The 18,042-nt window shown below is 35.1% G+C and overlaps 1 protein-coding gene and 1 non-coding gene across 2 annotated transcripts in view; one reads left to right on the top strand and one right to left on the bottom strand.

The window, feature by feature from the left end:
- CCDC73 (coiled-coil domain containing 73) overlaps positions 1 to 18,042 on the top strand; it is a 75,026-nt gene that overhangs the window by 7,963 nt on the left and 49,021 nt on the right. The window contains 4 exon segments of the mRNA XM_049780697.1: positions 966 to 1,040; positions 11,283 to 11,321; positions 13,368 to 13,503; positions 13,724 to 13,803. Coding sequence (XP_049636654.1) covers positions 966 to 1,040; positions 11,283 to 11,321; positions 13,368 to 13,503; positions 13,724 to 13,803 — 330 coding nt within the window.
- LOC126019930 (U6 spliceosomal RNA) lies at positions 8,934 to 9,037 on the bottom strand. The gene has a single exon (XR_007499535.1). It is a non-coding gene; the product is annotated as a U6 spliceosomal RNA (small nuclear RNA).

Here is an 18,042-nt window from a genome sequence, read left to right as displayed (position 1 = left end):
AATCTTCTTAAAAAATAAAACATTAAGATGGTTTGGATGTGGAGATGGATCAACTAGAAAGGAAGACACAGTTCTGAAAATATCCTAGAAATTCATCAAATATCAAATACCTTCACTAGGTATTCAATAGTTAATCCATGTTTTAATTATGTTAATGAGCATACATTTATAATTTGATGTTTGTTTTTTTTTTTTTAAGAAAAATGTCTTTAAAAATTCTCCATATTAGAGGCCAGAGTGAAGCACAGCAGAGAGGGCATTTGCCTTGCATGAGGCTGACCCGGTTTCAGTCCCCAGTATCCTGTATGGTCTCCTAAAACTTCCAGGAGTATTTTTTTTTTGGTTTGGTTTTTGGGCCACACTAGCAGCACTTGAGTTACTCCTGGCTTTGTGCTCAGGGATCACTCCTGGCAGGCTCAGGGGACCATATGGGATGCCAGGGATTGAATCTAGGTCAGTCCAGGCAAGGCAAACACCCTACCCACTGTGTTATTGCTCCAGCTCCATGCGAGGAATAATTTCTGAGCGCAGTAGTAACCCCTGAGCACCACCAGGTGTGGCCCAAAAACGGAACAAAACAAATAGGAACTTCTCCATATCAATCCCCATCACACACAAAAATGTCTCTCCTAATGTGTAAGGCAATTGTACTTGTATCTTAGTAATTAGTATATTTTTATTTGACTTATATGAACTAAATATCTAATTATATAGTATTCATACGTTTTCAGGAATGCCTTACTGATAAAGTTGCCTGAAAGATTTTAATTTTATGGTATTTACAATCTTAGAAAAATTATTTTAATTTAATAATATTTAAACAACATTAGATGTAATTTTTAAATACAAGCCTAAGGTTTGTGAAGATATAAAGTCAGAGATTTTAGTTTTTGTGCTCTTGTATTTTCCCATTAATAATATCATGTATACTAGAAAGGATTAAAAAATAATTCTTTTATTTAAAGGGAAAATATCAACTTTCTACAGAAATAAAAGAAAAAGAAATAGAAGGATTGAAGGAAACATTAAAAGCATTGCAGGTAAAGTAACTTACTATTGCTTAAAAGATAATTTAACATTATATAAATAAAAGATGATTATACATGATGCCAACAAAGCAAGAATTCATATATAATGTATAATTTAGTACTTTTCCCTGAGAACATTGAATTTCAAATGTTTTTATTCATCTTTCAACTTTAAAAGAAACAAAGTATCTCAGTATTAAAAATTTTAAATTATGAAATATTTTATTGAGATGACATTGAATTGCATAAGCTTAATGTATTCATCATTTTAAATCACTCTCTATATATAGTAAAAAAAGAAAGTATTTTTTCAGTTTCAGAATACAAATTCTAGCAGTAAAAGTTTTTTAATCCTATCTATATTGAGATTAGTATATGTTTCTGAATATTTTGTTCTCAATAGTCCCCATATTTTTTACACTTGAAATACTACTTCACCACCAATCATTAAAGAGTCAATAACCTTTTACAACTATCTCTATTGTCAAGCTTTCTTTCAGATAGGGACGAATTATATGTATTTTTTTATAAAAGGTGAAAGGAAATAATGTAATAAGGTAGAGAATATGCTTGGTAATTTGAATCCCAGGGACAGTTCAGGAGGAAATTAAATAATTTAACATCTAGTTTCCAAAAATTATGTTTTAGTAAAATCCTAGAGAAGTGACTTTTGTTAAGTGCATAAGGACACAAAGCAGCATTAGAAACAAGTTATGATCACTTTTCTTTTTTTACCAGCTTGCATATTTTAACATTACTCAGTTTATTATACTCAGTTTATTATGACTCAGTTTATTATACATATACACAGGATTTAGGATTTTTGTTTGTTTTGGGCCACACCCAAAAGGGTTAATTCTGGCAGGCTTAGGGAACATATGGAATGTTAGGGACTATATATGAGGGCATCTTAATGGCAAATTAGGTTGTATCCATATTCAGTTTCCATAACAACCAAATGGTAGCCATCATTTGAGTGAACACTGCAGTTTTTGAACTACCAGAATAAGGATTGAAGCTAAAGAAACCTCTGGAACACATGATCTAGGAGGATAGTTTGTTTTTGTTTTTGGGTTTTTTTTTTTTTTTTTTTTTTTGGTTTTTGGGTCACATCCGGCCGATGCTCAGGAGTTAATCCTGGCTGTCTGCTCAGAAACAGCTCCTGGCAGGCACAGGGGACCATATGGGACACCGGGATTCGAACCAACCACCTTTGGTCCTGGATCAGCTGCTTGCAAGGCAAACGCCGCTGTGCTCTCTCTCCGGGCCCTGGTTTTGTTTTAATTGCTTTCGAACTACCCCTTGTGGTGCTTAGGGGCTAATCATGGTATAAGGTCTGTTCTAGTGATGAGTCATATATGTGGTGCAGGCAATTGAACCCAGGCTTCTGCATATAAAGCAAGTGTATTAATCGTTTCAGTTATCTTCAGAGCTTTTTAAATGAGGCTGACCAGTGTTCCTTTCAGAATTAGGTTTCATGCATCAAATGCCTTTGATTTTTGTTTGTCTGAAAATATTTTATTCCTCTCAAATATGAATGACTGCCTAGCAAGGTAAAGAATCCTAGATTGAAGGTTTTCTTCATTAGTACTTTGAATATATCATTCCATTCCCTTCTAAGGTTTTGTGTGAGAAATTTGTCATGTTTCTTTAGTACTTGAGATTTTATTTTTCTATTACCACTACTAGTAATATGTCTCTTTCTTTGTTTATTTTTTGTTTTTGTTTTTGTTTTTTTTTTGGTTTTTCGGGCCACACCCGTTTGATGCTCAGTGGTTACTCCTGGCTACATGCTCAGAAATTGCCCCTGGCTTGGGGGGACCATATGGGACACCGGAGGATCCAACCGTGGTCCTTTCCTTGGCTAGCGCTTGCAAGGCAGACACCTTACCTCTAGTGCCACCTCGCTGGACCCAGTTCTTTTTATTTTTATTATAATGTATCTTGATGTTTTGTTTGGATTTATTTTGTTTGGCACTCTGAATCTGTATAGGTTTCCTTCATCAAATTGAGGAAATTCTCAGTTTGAGAATCCTCTTACATTAGACATTATTCACCTTCTATATTTTCTTTTTTTTTTTTTTTACTTATCCTCTCTATTGCCTCTACTATTTGGATGTCTTCTATTTTATTTGATTTTTTAGCTTCCTCAATACTCCTTCTGATTTGCTACTATATTTCTTAACTCCTTCAATTATAATTGACTGAATTCTTTAATGATTTTCATCGAATTTTCTTTGAGCTGTGTAACTCTCTCATCCAATGATTCCTTTATTTTAGTTGCCATTAAGAACATGGTTGTCCTGTGTAAATTCCTTGGTAGTATTGAATTTTGTTAAACTTTGAGAACTTATCTAAACTTCCTTTCTTATCTGCCAATGCCACTGAATTACTTTGTTTTCTCATTATTTATAATGATTTATGTGCACCAGCAGTGTAACTTCAAATGCCAGCTGTTCTGAATAGTGATCTAGTAGGCTGTTCACTGTATCAGTCTGTCTCTGTTTATTTCTTGCAACCACTGCTATCTTGTAAGAAATTTTTGGCAGAGATGGGATGGAGGTAAGTTTTAGAGTAAGGCGAGGAGTTGTTGTCTGAGGCTGAGTCTATAATAAGACACAGTGGATTCACAGTAGGGAATTCAAGTTAGTAGGGTTATAGGAAATTCAAGTTTGTAGGGTAGGTGAGGTAGAATAGATTTATCTGTATCCAATATAGGGTGTCAATATGAACCTGAGAATAGCAGAAACCAGGGAAGGAGGCCATCAAGATCCAGGTGGTCAGTAATTAAATATATGTTCTAATGTGATTTTTATACTTTATAGATAATGAAAGTAAGCTTATATAATTAATTTGCCATAATGCTATGTATGTCCTTAAAAATTAAACTACTATTAAGTCTCTATTTCTAGAACTGAGCTTAAATTATCTGCAGTTGAAAAGATTGTTTTGAAAAGATGTTTTTCTTTGATGTTGCTCATAGTCATATAGAGAATATAGTCATTACAACTAATAATAAAGACTAATATATTCCTTATTTTTTCTTTTTATATATCCTTATTTTTGTATTTTAATTTTATATTATTAAATCACCATTAGGTACAGAGTTTATAATGTCAAAGTTATTGATAGTAGAGTTCAGTCATACATATTTCTAACACACATCAATTCAGAGGAAAGTTCTTAGCTATTCAATAATTCATGAGAAGGAAGAAAGAACCCAAATAAATAATTTAACTTCAGAATTTAAGAAACTGGGGCCAGAGTGGTAGCACAGCGGTAGGTTGTTTGCTTTGCATACAGCTGACCCAAGACAGAAGCAGGTACAATCCCCGGCATCCCATATGGTTCCTGAGCTAGGAGCGATTTCTGAGTGAAGAGCCAGAAGTAACCCCTGAGTACTGCGTGTGTGCTCCCCCCAAAAGCAATACAAACAAGCAAACAAACAAAAACCAAAAACAGAATTTAAGAAACTGGAAAATGACCAACAAAAGGACCACAACAGGCAGGATGAAGGATATAATATATCTTAGAACAGTAATTAATGAGCTAGAATCCAAAAAAAAAAAAAAAAAACACAGTACAGAGGATCAATAAAACTAAGAGTTGGTTATTTGGGAAAAAAAGATCAATAAACTTTGACCAAGATAAAGGATCATCAGAGATTACTTTGAAAACTTTTGTGCCATGAAACAAAGAATCTAGAAGAAATGGGTAGATTCTTGGGCTCCTATCACCTCCCAAGGCTGAACCAAAATGAATTGGGATATCTGAACAGACCTATCCCTAGTGAGTAAATTGAAATGGTAATTAAAAGTCTTCCCTCAAACAAAATCCAGGCCCAGATGGATTTACTAGTGAATTCTTTCAAACATTGAATGAAGACCTACTGCCCTTTCATTTCTAGTTATTCCTGGAAATTGAAGAAACAGAAATATTCCCCAAAAGTTTTATGAAACTAACATCACCCTGTTACCACGCAGAGTCACCACAAAAAAATAGATAATTACAAACTGGTATTCTGATGAACACAGATGCAAAGATCCTCAACAAGATACTAACAAACAAAATTAAGCAATTTACTAAAAAAAAATTATACAACATGGCCAAGTAGAATTCACCCTAGGTGCATGGGTACATGGGTGGTATAACATATTCAAGTTAATCAATATAATATACCATATTAATAAAAGAAAAAGTCATATCATATTAGTAGATGTAGAGAAAGCTTTAGATAGGACCCAACACTCATTCATGATAAAAAACTTCCAACAAGATAGAAATTGAAGAAACTTTCCTCAGAATAGCCAAAACCATTTACCGCAAGTCTACAGCAAACATATTCAATGGGAAAAACTGGAAAGCTTTCTCCTTAATATCAGGCTTAAGACAAAGTTGCCCACTCTCACTACCATTCAATAAAGTACTAGAAGTACTTGCCATAGTGATTAGCAAGAAAAAGATGCTCAGGACATCTATATTGGTAGGGAAGAAGTCAAGCTCTTACTGTTTGCAAATGACAGGATACTTTATTTAGAAAAATCTAAAAACCCTACAAAAAAACTCTATAAACAATAGATTATTATAGTAAAGTGGCAGTCTACAAAAATAGCATGCAAAAGCCCATGGCTTTTCCATATACAAATTATGAAAGAGAAAAAAGAAATACTTTAAAAATTCTATTCACAATTGTGTCTCAGAAAAATTAAGTACCTTGGAATCAGTTCAAGAGTTGGAAAACCTGTACAAAGAAAACTACAAAACACTGCATCAGAAAATCAAAGAGGACACAAGGAAATGGAAACACATCCCATGCTTATGCATTGGAAGGATTAACATCACTAAAATGGCTATAATCCCTAAAGCTTTGTACAGATACAGTGCAGTTTCTATAAGAATATTCATGATGGGCCAGAGAGATAGCATGGAGTTAGAGCGTTTGCCTTGCATGCAGAAGGACGGTGGTTCAAATCCTGGCATCTCATATGGTCCCTCGAGTCTGCCAGGAGCGATTTCTGAGTGTAGAGCCAGGAGTAACCCCTGAATGCTTCTGGGTGTGACCCAAAAACAAAACAAAAATAAACAAAAGAATACTCATGATGTTTTTCAAAAATATAGATCAAACACTTCCTAAATTTACATGAAACAATAAATCTCCATGAATAGTTAAAGAATTTCTCGGGAAAAAGAAGATGGTAGCACCATCTTTCCCCAACTTCAAACTATACTACAGTGTGGTAATAATTAAAACAGCATGGTATTGGAATAAAGATAGACTTTCAGCTCAGTGTAATGAATTGAATATCTTGAGACAGATTCTCTGGTATATGATATATTAATTTTTATAAAGGATTAAAAGTTATGAAGTAGGTCAAGGAAAGCCCTTCAACAAGTGGTTCTGGATAAACTGGTCAGCTTCATATAAGAAAATGCAATCATACCACTTCCTATCACCACACACAAAGGTCAAATCAAAATGGATTAAAGACCTTGATATCAGACCTTAAACCATAAGGCAAGTAGTGAAAAATGTAGGCAGAACTCTCCATAAATCTGAAGCTAAAAGCATCTTCAAGGATGAAATACCACACAAGTGAAATCGAAGGTGAACAAATAGAACTACATTAAACTAAGAAGCTTCTCACCTGAAAAGAAATGATGATCAGGATACAAACACCACCTGTGGAATGGGAGAAATTATTTACCTAATATCCATCTGGTAAGGGGATAAATCTAAGATATAGACAGCATGGTAGAACTTGTCAAGAAAAAGAAATCCAGCCTCATTAAAAAAATGGGGAGAAGAGATAAACAAAAACTTCCTCAAAGAAGAAATACAGATAATCAAGACATATGATAAATGCTCCAAATCATTATTCATCAAGGAGATGTAAATCAAAAAAGCAATGAAATATCACACCATAGAGACTGGCACATATCAAGAAAGAGACTTTAATTCACTGCTGGTTGGAATGTTCACTTGTACACTTTTACTTGGGAAAATAATATGGACTTTTTTTTTTTTTTGTTTTTGTTTTTGTTTTTGGGTCACACCCGGCAGTGCTGAGGGGTTATTCCTGGCTCCAGGCTCAGAAATTGCTCCTGGCAGGCACAGGGGAACATATGGGGCACCGGGATTTGAACTGATGACTTCCTGCATGAAAGGCAAATGCCTTACCTCCATGCTATCTCTCCGGCCCCAATATGGACATTCTTTAAAAATATAGAAATTGAGCTTCCACCCAACCCAGAAATGCCACTCTTGGGAATATAGCCTTTCGATCCCAAAACACAATGCAAAAAAGGCATCCACCTACTGTGTTCATTACAACACTATTCACAGTAGGCAGAGCCTGGAAACAAATCATGTGCCCCAAAATTGATGAGTGGATAAAGAAACTGTGGTATATCTACACATGGAATACTATATAGCTGTTAGGAAAAATGAAGTCATATGAAATTCGCTTATGCATGAACAGACCTGGAGAATATCATGCTGAATGAAATGAGTCAGAGGAAGTGGGACAGATATATAATGATTGCACTTACCTGCAGGTTATATATAAAAAACAATATATGGGGCCAAAGTGATAACACAGAAGGTAGGGTGTTTGCCTTGCATGTTGTCAACCTAGGTTTGGTTCCTGGCATCCTGCATGGTCCCCCAATCTTGCCAGAAGTGATTTGAGTACATCAGCACCCTTCAAAAAACACATAGTATAATATGTGAATAATACCCAAATACAATAAAAATGTTGGGGGAGTGAAGTTTGGATAGAGAAAATATGACAGTAATTGTTGGAAATGATTACTCTGGATAAAAACTGAGAGCTGAAAGGAAGTGAAGTTATATGCATAGTATTCCTTTAGTAATAGTATTGCAAACCACTGTCTTAAAGAAAAAAAGGTAGAGGAATAGAATGAAGGAAAGAAAAGTATCTGCCATAGAGGTAGGCTGGGTGTGGGGTGGGGATGGGATGGAGACTGGAAATTGGTCGGGAGAAATAAACACTGGTGAAGTATTTACTTAATGAGCTTTAGTTAGTCAATCTATTGAGAGGTGACAGAGCAATGTTGACGTCTCTTACTACTATTGTGTTGCTATCTATGTCTTCCTTCATGTTTGTTAGTAATTGTTTTTAAGTATTTTGCTATTCCTTCATATGGTATATATGTTTAGAAGTGTGAGTTTTTCATAGTGTATATGATTATCAAGAAATGACCTTCACTACTCTTATAACCTTTCTGAGTCTGAGGTCTATGTCATCTGCTATTAATATGGGCACCCAAGCTTTTTTGAGTGACTTGTTTGCTTGAAGAATTGTCTTCCAACCCCTGACTTTGAGTTTGTGTTTGCTCTGATTGTTCAAATGTGTTCCTTTTAGGCAGAAAAATGTCAGGTTCAATTTTCTAATTTATCATGTATTCTGCCACTCTGTGTCTCTTATTTGGTATGGTTAGTCCATTGCCATTAAGAGAAGTTATTTTCTGGAATTTATTTTGCCACCTTTCTGTAGCAGTTTAGTGTGTTTATATGGTTTGTCTTTTATTAAAGTGACCCCTTTAGTTCTTTTCTTAAAGGTGGCTTCAGTCTATAAAGTTCCTGAGTTGTTGATCTGTAATATTGTAAATTGTTCCTTCAAATATGAATGAGAGTGTGGCTTAGTAAAGGATTTTTGGTGAGGCATTCACTTTATTAAAGTTTTTTTTTTTTTTTTTTGTGGTTTTTGGGTCACACCCGGCAGTGCTCAGAGATTATTCCTGGCTCCAGGCTCAGAAATTGTTCCTGGCAGGCACGGGGGACCATATGGGACGCCGGGATTTGAACCGATGACCTCCTGCATGAAAGGCAAACGCCTTACCTCCATGCTATCTCTCCGGCCCCATTAAAGTTTTTTTTTTTTTTTTAATATGGAACGCTTTACGAATTTGTGAGTCATCCTTGTGCAGGGGCCATGCTAATATCTGTATCATTCCAATTTTAGTATATGTGCTACCTAAGCGAGCACTTATTAAAGATTTTTTTCTTATTTCACCACTGTATTCAGACCTGGATAATTTCTATTGATAAATCTGCTATAAATCTTAAAAGATGCTTCTTTGTATGTAATTTCCTCTTTTGATCTTGCTGTCCAAGACCTCCCTGCCTGGACCCCACACCTCACAAGGAAATCTCAAAAGACAAGGGGGAACCCTATTCTTTCATCATAAGTATAGACCTATATAACACTACCTCTTATCCTGTTTCTCCCCAAATGTAAAGTGATCTCCTGGATCACTTTCTCCCCTTTTTCTTTCTTTTTTTTTCTTTTTTCTTTTCTTTTTTATTGTTGTTAGTTTCTTTTGTTTGTTTGTTTTGTCTTGTTTTAGTTTTTTGATTTGATTTGATTTGATTTTGCTTCCTTTGGGTCATTCCTGGCAGTGCTCGGAGGGTGCTCCTGGCTCTATGCTTGGAGAACATCCCTGGTGGGCATGGGGAACCATATGGGTTGCCGGGTTCTGAGGCACCGCCCTTCTACAGGAAGGACAGACCCCTGATCTCCATGCTATCTCTCCTGGCCCCACTTTATCCCTTTAATTACATCTTTTAATTAATCTTCTTTTTTTCTGGCCACACCCATTTGATGCTCAGGGGTTACTCCTGGCTAAGTGCTCAGAAATAGCCCCTGGCTTAGGGGGACCATATGGGACGCCGGGGGATCAAACCGCGGTCCTTCCTTGGCTAGCGCTTACAAGGCAGACACCTTACCTCTAGCACCACCTTGCCGGCCCCTATCTTGCTGCTTTTAGTATTTTATGTCTATGAGTTTTCATTATTGTGATTAGGATGTGACTTGGGGTACTTTTATTTGGGTCTCATTTAGCTGGTACTATTTGGGTGTCTGGGTGTCCAGGATGTGGACACATCCATTCTTCAGCTCTGGAACTTCTCAGCAGTGATGTCTTTTGACTGTTGCTTCTTCATAGGGACTTTTTTCCTGGCTCTGGGACTCCAGTGATTCTTAGGTTGTTGTTTTCTATTGTTGTTGAATTTGTTCCAAAGTTCTTTTGTCTTTTTATTTTATTTTGAGGCTTCCTTCTTCCCCAACTCCTATTTTCTGTTGTTGTCTAGAGGTTTTCTGCACTTCATTTTCGAGTTCAGTTTTTGTCCTCAGCAGCTGTTACTCTACTGTTATTTCTGTTCATATTCTCAATTTGTTTTCATATCCTCTTGTGTTTTATTGGCATTTTCTTCTATTGTTTCTTAACTAAGCACTTATACTCTGATATTCATTTTAGACAGGGTAATTAGGGGTTACTTTTTATTGGGTCTTCAAAATTGCAATCTTCATCCAAAAGGCATGGTGGGTATTTGTGCTACTCTACTATGTTTTTTTTTGTAAACTCAAGTTGCTTTTTTCTAAGTTACTGTTAGTAACACACATTGCCATGTATGTCTCAGAGGAGCTTCTGTTGGCTGAGAGATTATCTTGCAGTTGTGCATGCAGCTGCTGGGGAATCTATGTCCCTTGATGTAGCTTCTGACCTGTATGGGTGGGCCAAAGAATTTTCTGTGCAGATCTAGCTGCATGCTCTCTCCTCTTGCTTGATGTATCACTGAAGAACTGTGCCCAGATAGTTTTTTTGGGGGGTGGGGGACATTTTCTCTGGGAACATTGACCTTAGTTCAAAATGGCCATTTTGATCATAAAAGCCACCTGCCACCACCACCACTGCTGGGCACTGGTCCTTCCAGATAGCTTTTTTTTTATATAAATATATAATCTATATTTATTTTGAATGTTAAATAGTCTTTAAATTATAAGCAATTTATTTAATCACACTATGTATCAATATACAGTAAAAACCTTACAATTTAAAAAATGTACACAATTTAAATTCAAAGTTCATTAATGGTTATGTTGCCTTGAACTCTGACAGCCAGATAGCTTTTTAATGGCCTAAACTTTTTCTACGCTTGATCTTAGCCAAAAGCTCGAGAAGAAATGGCCTAAACTTTTTCTATATTAAGTTCTAAGATCCTACCTATGGAAACTAGCATATAGTAGGTGCCCTATAGATGTATGTTGAATAAATAGCTATTTATTTTGTCATATGGAAGAAAATTTATGATAAAATATTTTTAGAAACTATGTAAGTAGAAAAATAGTGCATGGAAGATAAACGCTACATTTCATACTATGCAGCTTTTATATCTAGAGGAATTTATAGCATTATTAAATCATTTTAATGAGATTTCCCCCTTTTTTCAAGGTTTCTAACTATTCTCTAGAGAAGAAAGTGAATGAAATGGTAAGAAAATACAAAATATAAGTCACACCCATTAATCTTAGTATACATAGTAATTTTGTTAATTTGACAATTTAAATATAATTTAAAGTTACAATTAGATAATAATATCATCTTTAATAGGCTAATCAAAAATAACTTAAGTACTTCACAAATATTTCCTGATTACATAGTATTAGTTCTTTTTGTAGAAGTCTGTACATTAAAATAGACCAATAGCAACAAAAACAAAAACATAACTCTAAATCTGCTTAATATCTTTTCTAGGAATTTTTACACTTTTAACTAAAACTTGAAAAATTAAAATAATATGAAATATTATGTGTAGCATTTGCATACTACACTTAATATATGTAATTTATTCTTTGTTATTCAACAAGTTTTTAGGATATATCACTTAATTTATTTGCATTTTTTACAGCATTGAATAGAAGATTTGCTTTAATATTCTCTTCCTCTATCCTTATTTCCTTACTTGATTTTGAAGAATTTTTTCCTGCAGTTTTGACTGAGTAAAAGTCAGCCATGCTCACTTAAATCTTAAGAGGACTTCTTAAGTGTGTATATATTTCCAGTCTTCCTTCTCTAGAGCAGACTATAATCAAGTAATTGGATTTTTTGAAAATGTTTACAAATATATGTTTATGAGAAGTGAGATTACTTCTTATAACATTAAATATTGAAACATAAGGTATTTTGCTTCTTGAAATTGTTTTTTCATATCAGAAAATAAGAGTCATAGAATATGACATATTATTAAAATATATGTTTATGAGAAGTGAGATTACTTCTTATAACATTAAATATTGAAACATAAGGTATTTTGCTTCTTGAAATTGTTTTTTCATATCAGAAAATAAGAGTCATAGAAAGATTGCTAAGCCTGATTGAATGAGATGTGCAACTTACATCACTGTTCATCTGGAAAGAATAAAAGATATTTTAAACTATGATTTTAATTAAGAAGCTGAAAAAAGTAGATACCAGTTTAGCTTTAAGTACCATGACATTTGTACTGAAAGTCATCTTCAACGCTACAGTGATTTTACACAAAATAGAGTGAAATTGAATAATGTGCCCTTTGACCTGGGAGATAAGGCTACAAGTTAAAGATCAAAAGCAACATAAAATGTGTTTTGTTTTATTCCATTTTAAAATTTCATCAAAGGATACTTGGAAACATGCAATATACTTATGGTGATTTTGTTCACTTCTGAGCTTTTTGTTACTGTGAATTACCACCTCTTAAAAATGCAAAATGCAGTATATTATTCTTTTATATTATTTGACCCTGTTAGCAAGATAGAAAAGATGCTATGGCAGAACTTAGGGATCAATATAAAGGCAGAACTTTGGGGGATTGCACAATCATACTGACCAACATCAAATTCCCTTTGGTTAAGCCCTCCCCTGTTATTTTAGGTCTGGGTGGCTTTGAAGAGTGACCCTACTTTAAATACCAGTGAGTTTTTGCCCTGAAATTCAGTAAGCTTTTTTTTTTTTTTTTTTTTGAGAGGTGCTAATATGTCCCTAGAGAAACAAGGACAATTATGTTTTTTATTTTTATTTGTTTGTGTAGGGGCCACAACCAGTAGTGCTCAGGGCTTTCAGGGCTTACTCCTGGCTCTGCACTCAGGGATATCTATTCTCATAAGGCTACATAAAATTGATTTGAATTAAATACTTGAAAAGTGCCCTTGAATTTTCTATACAACTGCTGAAAAACAATACAATTCTATAGATGATAATTAAGTAGTATGCTATTTATTTTTTGTTTGTTTTGGGCCACTGTGTTTAGGTATCACTCCTGGCTGGACTTGGGGGGCCATATGGGATCCAACATGGTTGGGCGGTTGCAAGGCAACATCCTTGCATAGTGTTCTCTCTGTCCCTTTTGGTGGTGTTTTAGAACAAAATAATACAATTTATTATTGTTCATTGTTTAGTTGCTGATAATAATGACTACTGAATAGGCTTAATATTTTGGAGAGTAAATGTCTATCAGTTTGTGTGTCATATATGTAACTTTTAAAATATCTCTTCAAATAGGAACATAAAAGTCAGTTATATAATGTAGCTAAAGAAGACCATCAGAAACAGTTAAATGAAATTGAGAAATACTATTCCACAATAATAAGTCAATTTGTATTGGTAAAAGAGAATCATGAAAAATTAGAACAAAATGGTAGGTGCTATGCTATTTAAATTTACTTCTGTATTTAATAGCAAATGTTAAAAGGGCTTATTTTAAATCAATAAATGGAAATTGTTATTGATTATAGATCAGTTATATGATTCATATGCATTTGACTCAGTACAATTATGTATATGCATATATTACATTAAGACTTTTTTCTTTTTTATATTGCAGTAAAAGTAAGACTTTTTTCTTTTTCATATTGCAGTAAAAGAAGCAATACAGTTGAACAAAAATCTTTCAGGTTTAAATAAAAGACAAGAATCTGAAATATGCAGTTTAAAGAAGGTATGACTGATACAGATTTGTAGTTATGATATAAAAATCAAATGGAATAATAATCTAGTAATCTTCAGACATTTTCTCTGGACAAATTGGGATTGGAGGCTTTCAGGGCTGAAAATCTTAAACCTCCAATCCTAGTTTAGACTTTATTTTTGTTTTGTTTTGGCCCACACCCAATTGTACTCAGGGCTTACTTTTGGCTCTACCCTCAGAGATTTCTCAGACCTTATGTGGTGATGGTCATCAAATCTGTGTAAGGCAAGTGTCCTACCTGCTTTACTATCTCTCCAACCCCACCCAGGATTTTTTTTTTAATCTGTTCTTCTATGTTTTATGTAAGTCATGTTATATGTTAAAAAGCCAATGTTACTTTTTTCCTTATAGTATAGAATATCTTTTGTTTGATTTTCTTGTCTTATATTAGCTAGGGTTTGCAGTATAGTTTAAAAGTAGTGATGAGACAGCGGATAGGGCATTTGCCTTGTGTGCGGCCGACCTGGGTTTGATCCCCAGCGTCCAGTATGGTCCCCAAACCTGCCAGGAGAGATTTCTGAGCTCAGAGCCAGGAGTACCCCTGAGTACCACAAGATATGGCCCTAAAAAAACAAAAACAAAACATAATAAAACAAAAAGTAGTGATGAGAGGGTACATCCTTATCTAATTCCTAATTGTAGTGAGAGAGCATCCGATTTTCACCACCATTGAAAGTGTGATATTAGGAGGCTGGAGTGATAGCACAGCTGGTAGGGTGTTTACCTTGCATAGAAACAACCCTGGTTCTATCCTCTGCATCCCATATGATCCCCTGAGCCTGCCAGGAGTGATTTCTGAGTACAGAACCAGGAGTAACCCTGAGCGTTGCTGGGTGTGGCCTAAAATAGAAACCAAAAAAGAAAAAAAAGTGTGATAATTGGTTTAGATTTTATTTAGTAGGAGAAATTCCTCTTATCTAATTTGTTGAGTGTCATAATGGTGGTTGTATTTTCATCAAATATTTTGTATCTCTTGGTATGGATATGTAACATCTTTCTTTTATCTGTTGATATAGTATATTTATAAATTGATTTAGAATGTTAAATCAGTCTTCTATACCTGGAATCAATGTCACTTGGTATATAATTAATTTTATATACTGATAGATTCAATTTTGGTTTTGGGTCACACCCAGTGGTGCTCAGAGGTTATTTTTAATTCAGTGTTCAGCGATCACTCCTGGTGGTACTCGGGGGACCATATGGAATGCCAGGGGTTGGTCCGGTAAGGCAAGCATCCTATCCACTGTACTATTTCTCATATTCAAAATATTGGATTATATTTTCTTTTTTTATGAGCCAGGTATTCAAACTTTATTATTGCATTTTTAAGAACTTCAAAAGCCAGTTGAGAGGGGCTGGGGAGATAGCACAGCAGCAGGGCATTTGCCCTACACGCAGCCAACCCCAGACTGACCCTGGTTTGATTCCCGGCATCGCACACAGGTCCCCAGACTGCCAAGGGCGAACTCTGGGTTTTTTTTTTTCTCTCTCTTTTTAATAATTTTCTTTGTGACCAAAGTGGACCACAAATCTTTCACATCAGGGCATTCCCACCACCAGTGTTGTCCTCCCTCCAACCCCGCTCCCAGCATGCATCCCACATCCCATTTCCCTACCCCCCACCCCCGCTGCCAGGATAAGTGGTTCTCTCTGTGTCCAGCTTGTTGTGGAATGGGCATCGATTCTGTTGTCGTTGGCCTTGGATTTGATGTTTAAGACTGATCATTTTTGTTTCTACTCAATGTTCATACAACTGTTTGGTCTTGGTACCATCCATTTTCCCCCCCATAGATTATATTTTCTATTATTTTGTTAAGGATATGCTTAATTTATGCTTAGGATTGCTATTGGTCTATAACTTTTTCTTCTTGTAATCTTTGTTTGTATTTGCTATTAGGATAATACCTTATAGAATTAGATTGGAATAGGTTTCTGTCTTTCAACCTATTAAAGGATTTAATATTTTTTAAATTTAGACATCATGATTTTTAAAACTTTTTTAGACATCATGATTTATAATACTATTAATGATATGTGTTTTATTCACAAAATGTTCCAGCACCATAAACCATAAACCAGATTGTCCCATTCTTTCACCACTCCCAGTGGTTTTGCCTCTCCTCAAGCCTATTCCCCCACTTCAACTATAATAAGCTTCCTAGTAAAAACAAGTTCTCAGTTTCTGCTGCTTTTGGGCTTTTGTTATTTACTTGTTGTTTCTTTTTCTTTTTTTTACTTCTTTCCTTCCTTCTTTCTTTCCTTCCTTCATCCCTCCGTCCTTCCTTCCTTCATCCCTCCCTTTCTTTCCTTCCTTTCTTCATCCCTCCCTCCCTCTTTCTTTTCCTTCCTTCCTTCCTTCTTGCCTTCCTTCCTTCCTTTCTTTCCATCTTTCCTTCATCCTCCCTTCTTTCTTTCCTTCCTTTCTTTCTTCATCCCTCCCTCCCTCTTTCTTTTTCTTCCTTCCTTCATTCCCTCCCTACTTCCTTCCTTCATCTCTGTCTCCTTCCTTCCTTCATTCCCTCCCTCCCTACTTCCTTCATCCCTGTCTCCTTCCTTCATCCCTCTCTCCTTCCTTCCTTCCTTCCTTCCTTCCTTCCTTCCTTCCTTCCTTCCTTCCTTCCTTCCTTCCTTCCTTCCTTCCTTCCTTCCTTCCTTCCTTTCGTTCTTTATTTCTTTCTTTTTCTAGAAAACGCATTACATAAGTAACATAGTTAACCACAATACATTTGTTTCCAGATAAGTGAGAGCAAAGTTATTTTAAAAAGAATAGAAACAAAAAGAAATAGAATAGGAATAAAGAATAGAATAGAAACAAAAAGAGATGAAAGAAAAATTTTACAAATTAGAAAAAAGAAGTACAATGACAAGCAAATTGGTGAAAATTATTTTATCTCAAATTAGGTCATTAGGAATATATTTGCTTACATGTAAGTCAGAGCTAAGTTATTTTAAAATATAGAAAAATTTAAAAAAGGAAGAGAACGAAGAAAATTTTAAAAAGAAAGAAAAAAGAAAGTACATTAGCAGGCAAATTTGTAAAAATTATTGTATCTCCAATTCAGTCACTAAGACAGTGGCAGAAGGTTTAGTAAGCTCTTGTTATCTGTCCATTCTATTGTTTTATCCCCCCCAAACATTAAGTGACCTCAGCTACACATCTAAATTGGTGTGTCCTTATAGAAATGATAGCATCAAAAAAATGAAGTTGTCCAGGAATTCAAAACACTATTACTGATGTTATGGCTTTTGTGGGGCATGTTCTCAGCTGCCAGGCCTTGCACAAGAAGGAAGATATAGGGGGAGGATGCCCACACTTGCTCTAAAAAAGCTCTGGTGCTATCAGCCCCCAAACTGGCAAACTTGAAATTTGATCAAATTAATGTCTTCGAAGAAAATTGTAGAAGAGTGGTTAGGTAGAGCCTTAGGCAAAGCAGTGATTATGGGTGATGGATGCAGCAGGCATGGTTTCAACAGGGTGGGTATTTTGCCCACCATCTCCTTCTGAGATTGCCAGCTATAAGCTGTGTAGCCCGTGTACCCATGATTTTTCATAGCTCAGTTTACATCTCTTGAGAAAAGAGTGAGTCTATAGAGCTGGCCTGGTGTGAACAGGTGACTGCATTTCCTTACTATTTGTTTATATCCCACTTATAAGTGAGATCATTATTAGTCCACCTAACTTTACTTAGCATGATACAATATAGATTCATACAAGTAGTAGAACATTTCATGATTTCATTTTTCTTATAGTTGAGTAGTATTCCATTGTGGACATATACTGATTTCTTTTCTTTATCCAGCCATTTGCTTTTGGACACTTGGTTATTTACAGATTTTGACTATTGTGAATAGTGCTGTAATGAGCAAAGAAGTATAGATGTCTTCTTGATTAGAGATTTTGAGTCACTGGGGGAAGATACCAAGAAGTAGAATTGCTGTATCATATGGAAGCTCAATCCCCCGCCCCACTTTTTTTTCAGTAGTGTCCATATTATTTTCTCAAAAAGGCTGGAGACCAGTCACTAATCCTAGTAGCAGTGAATGAGGGTCCCTTTTTTCTTACTTCCAGGCTAACACTTTTGTTGTTTGTTGTTCTTTGTGATGTATATCAGTCTCACTGGTATAAATGATATATTATTGTAGTTTAGATTTTCATTTTTATTCCTTGTTGAAAAGTGATACAGAACATTTTATTAAACTTTATTT

Source organism: Suncus etruscus, chromosome 9 (genome assembly GCF_024139225.1).
Source record: "Suncus etruscus isolate mSunEtr1 chromosome 9, mSunEtr1.pri.cur, whole genome shotgun sequence".
NCBI classification, from domain to species: domain Eukaryota; kingdom Metazoa; phylum Chordata; class Mammalia; order Eulipotyphla; family Soricidae; genus Suncus; species Suncus etruscus.
This window is presented reverse-complemented; position numbering and strand designations above follow the sequence as displayed.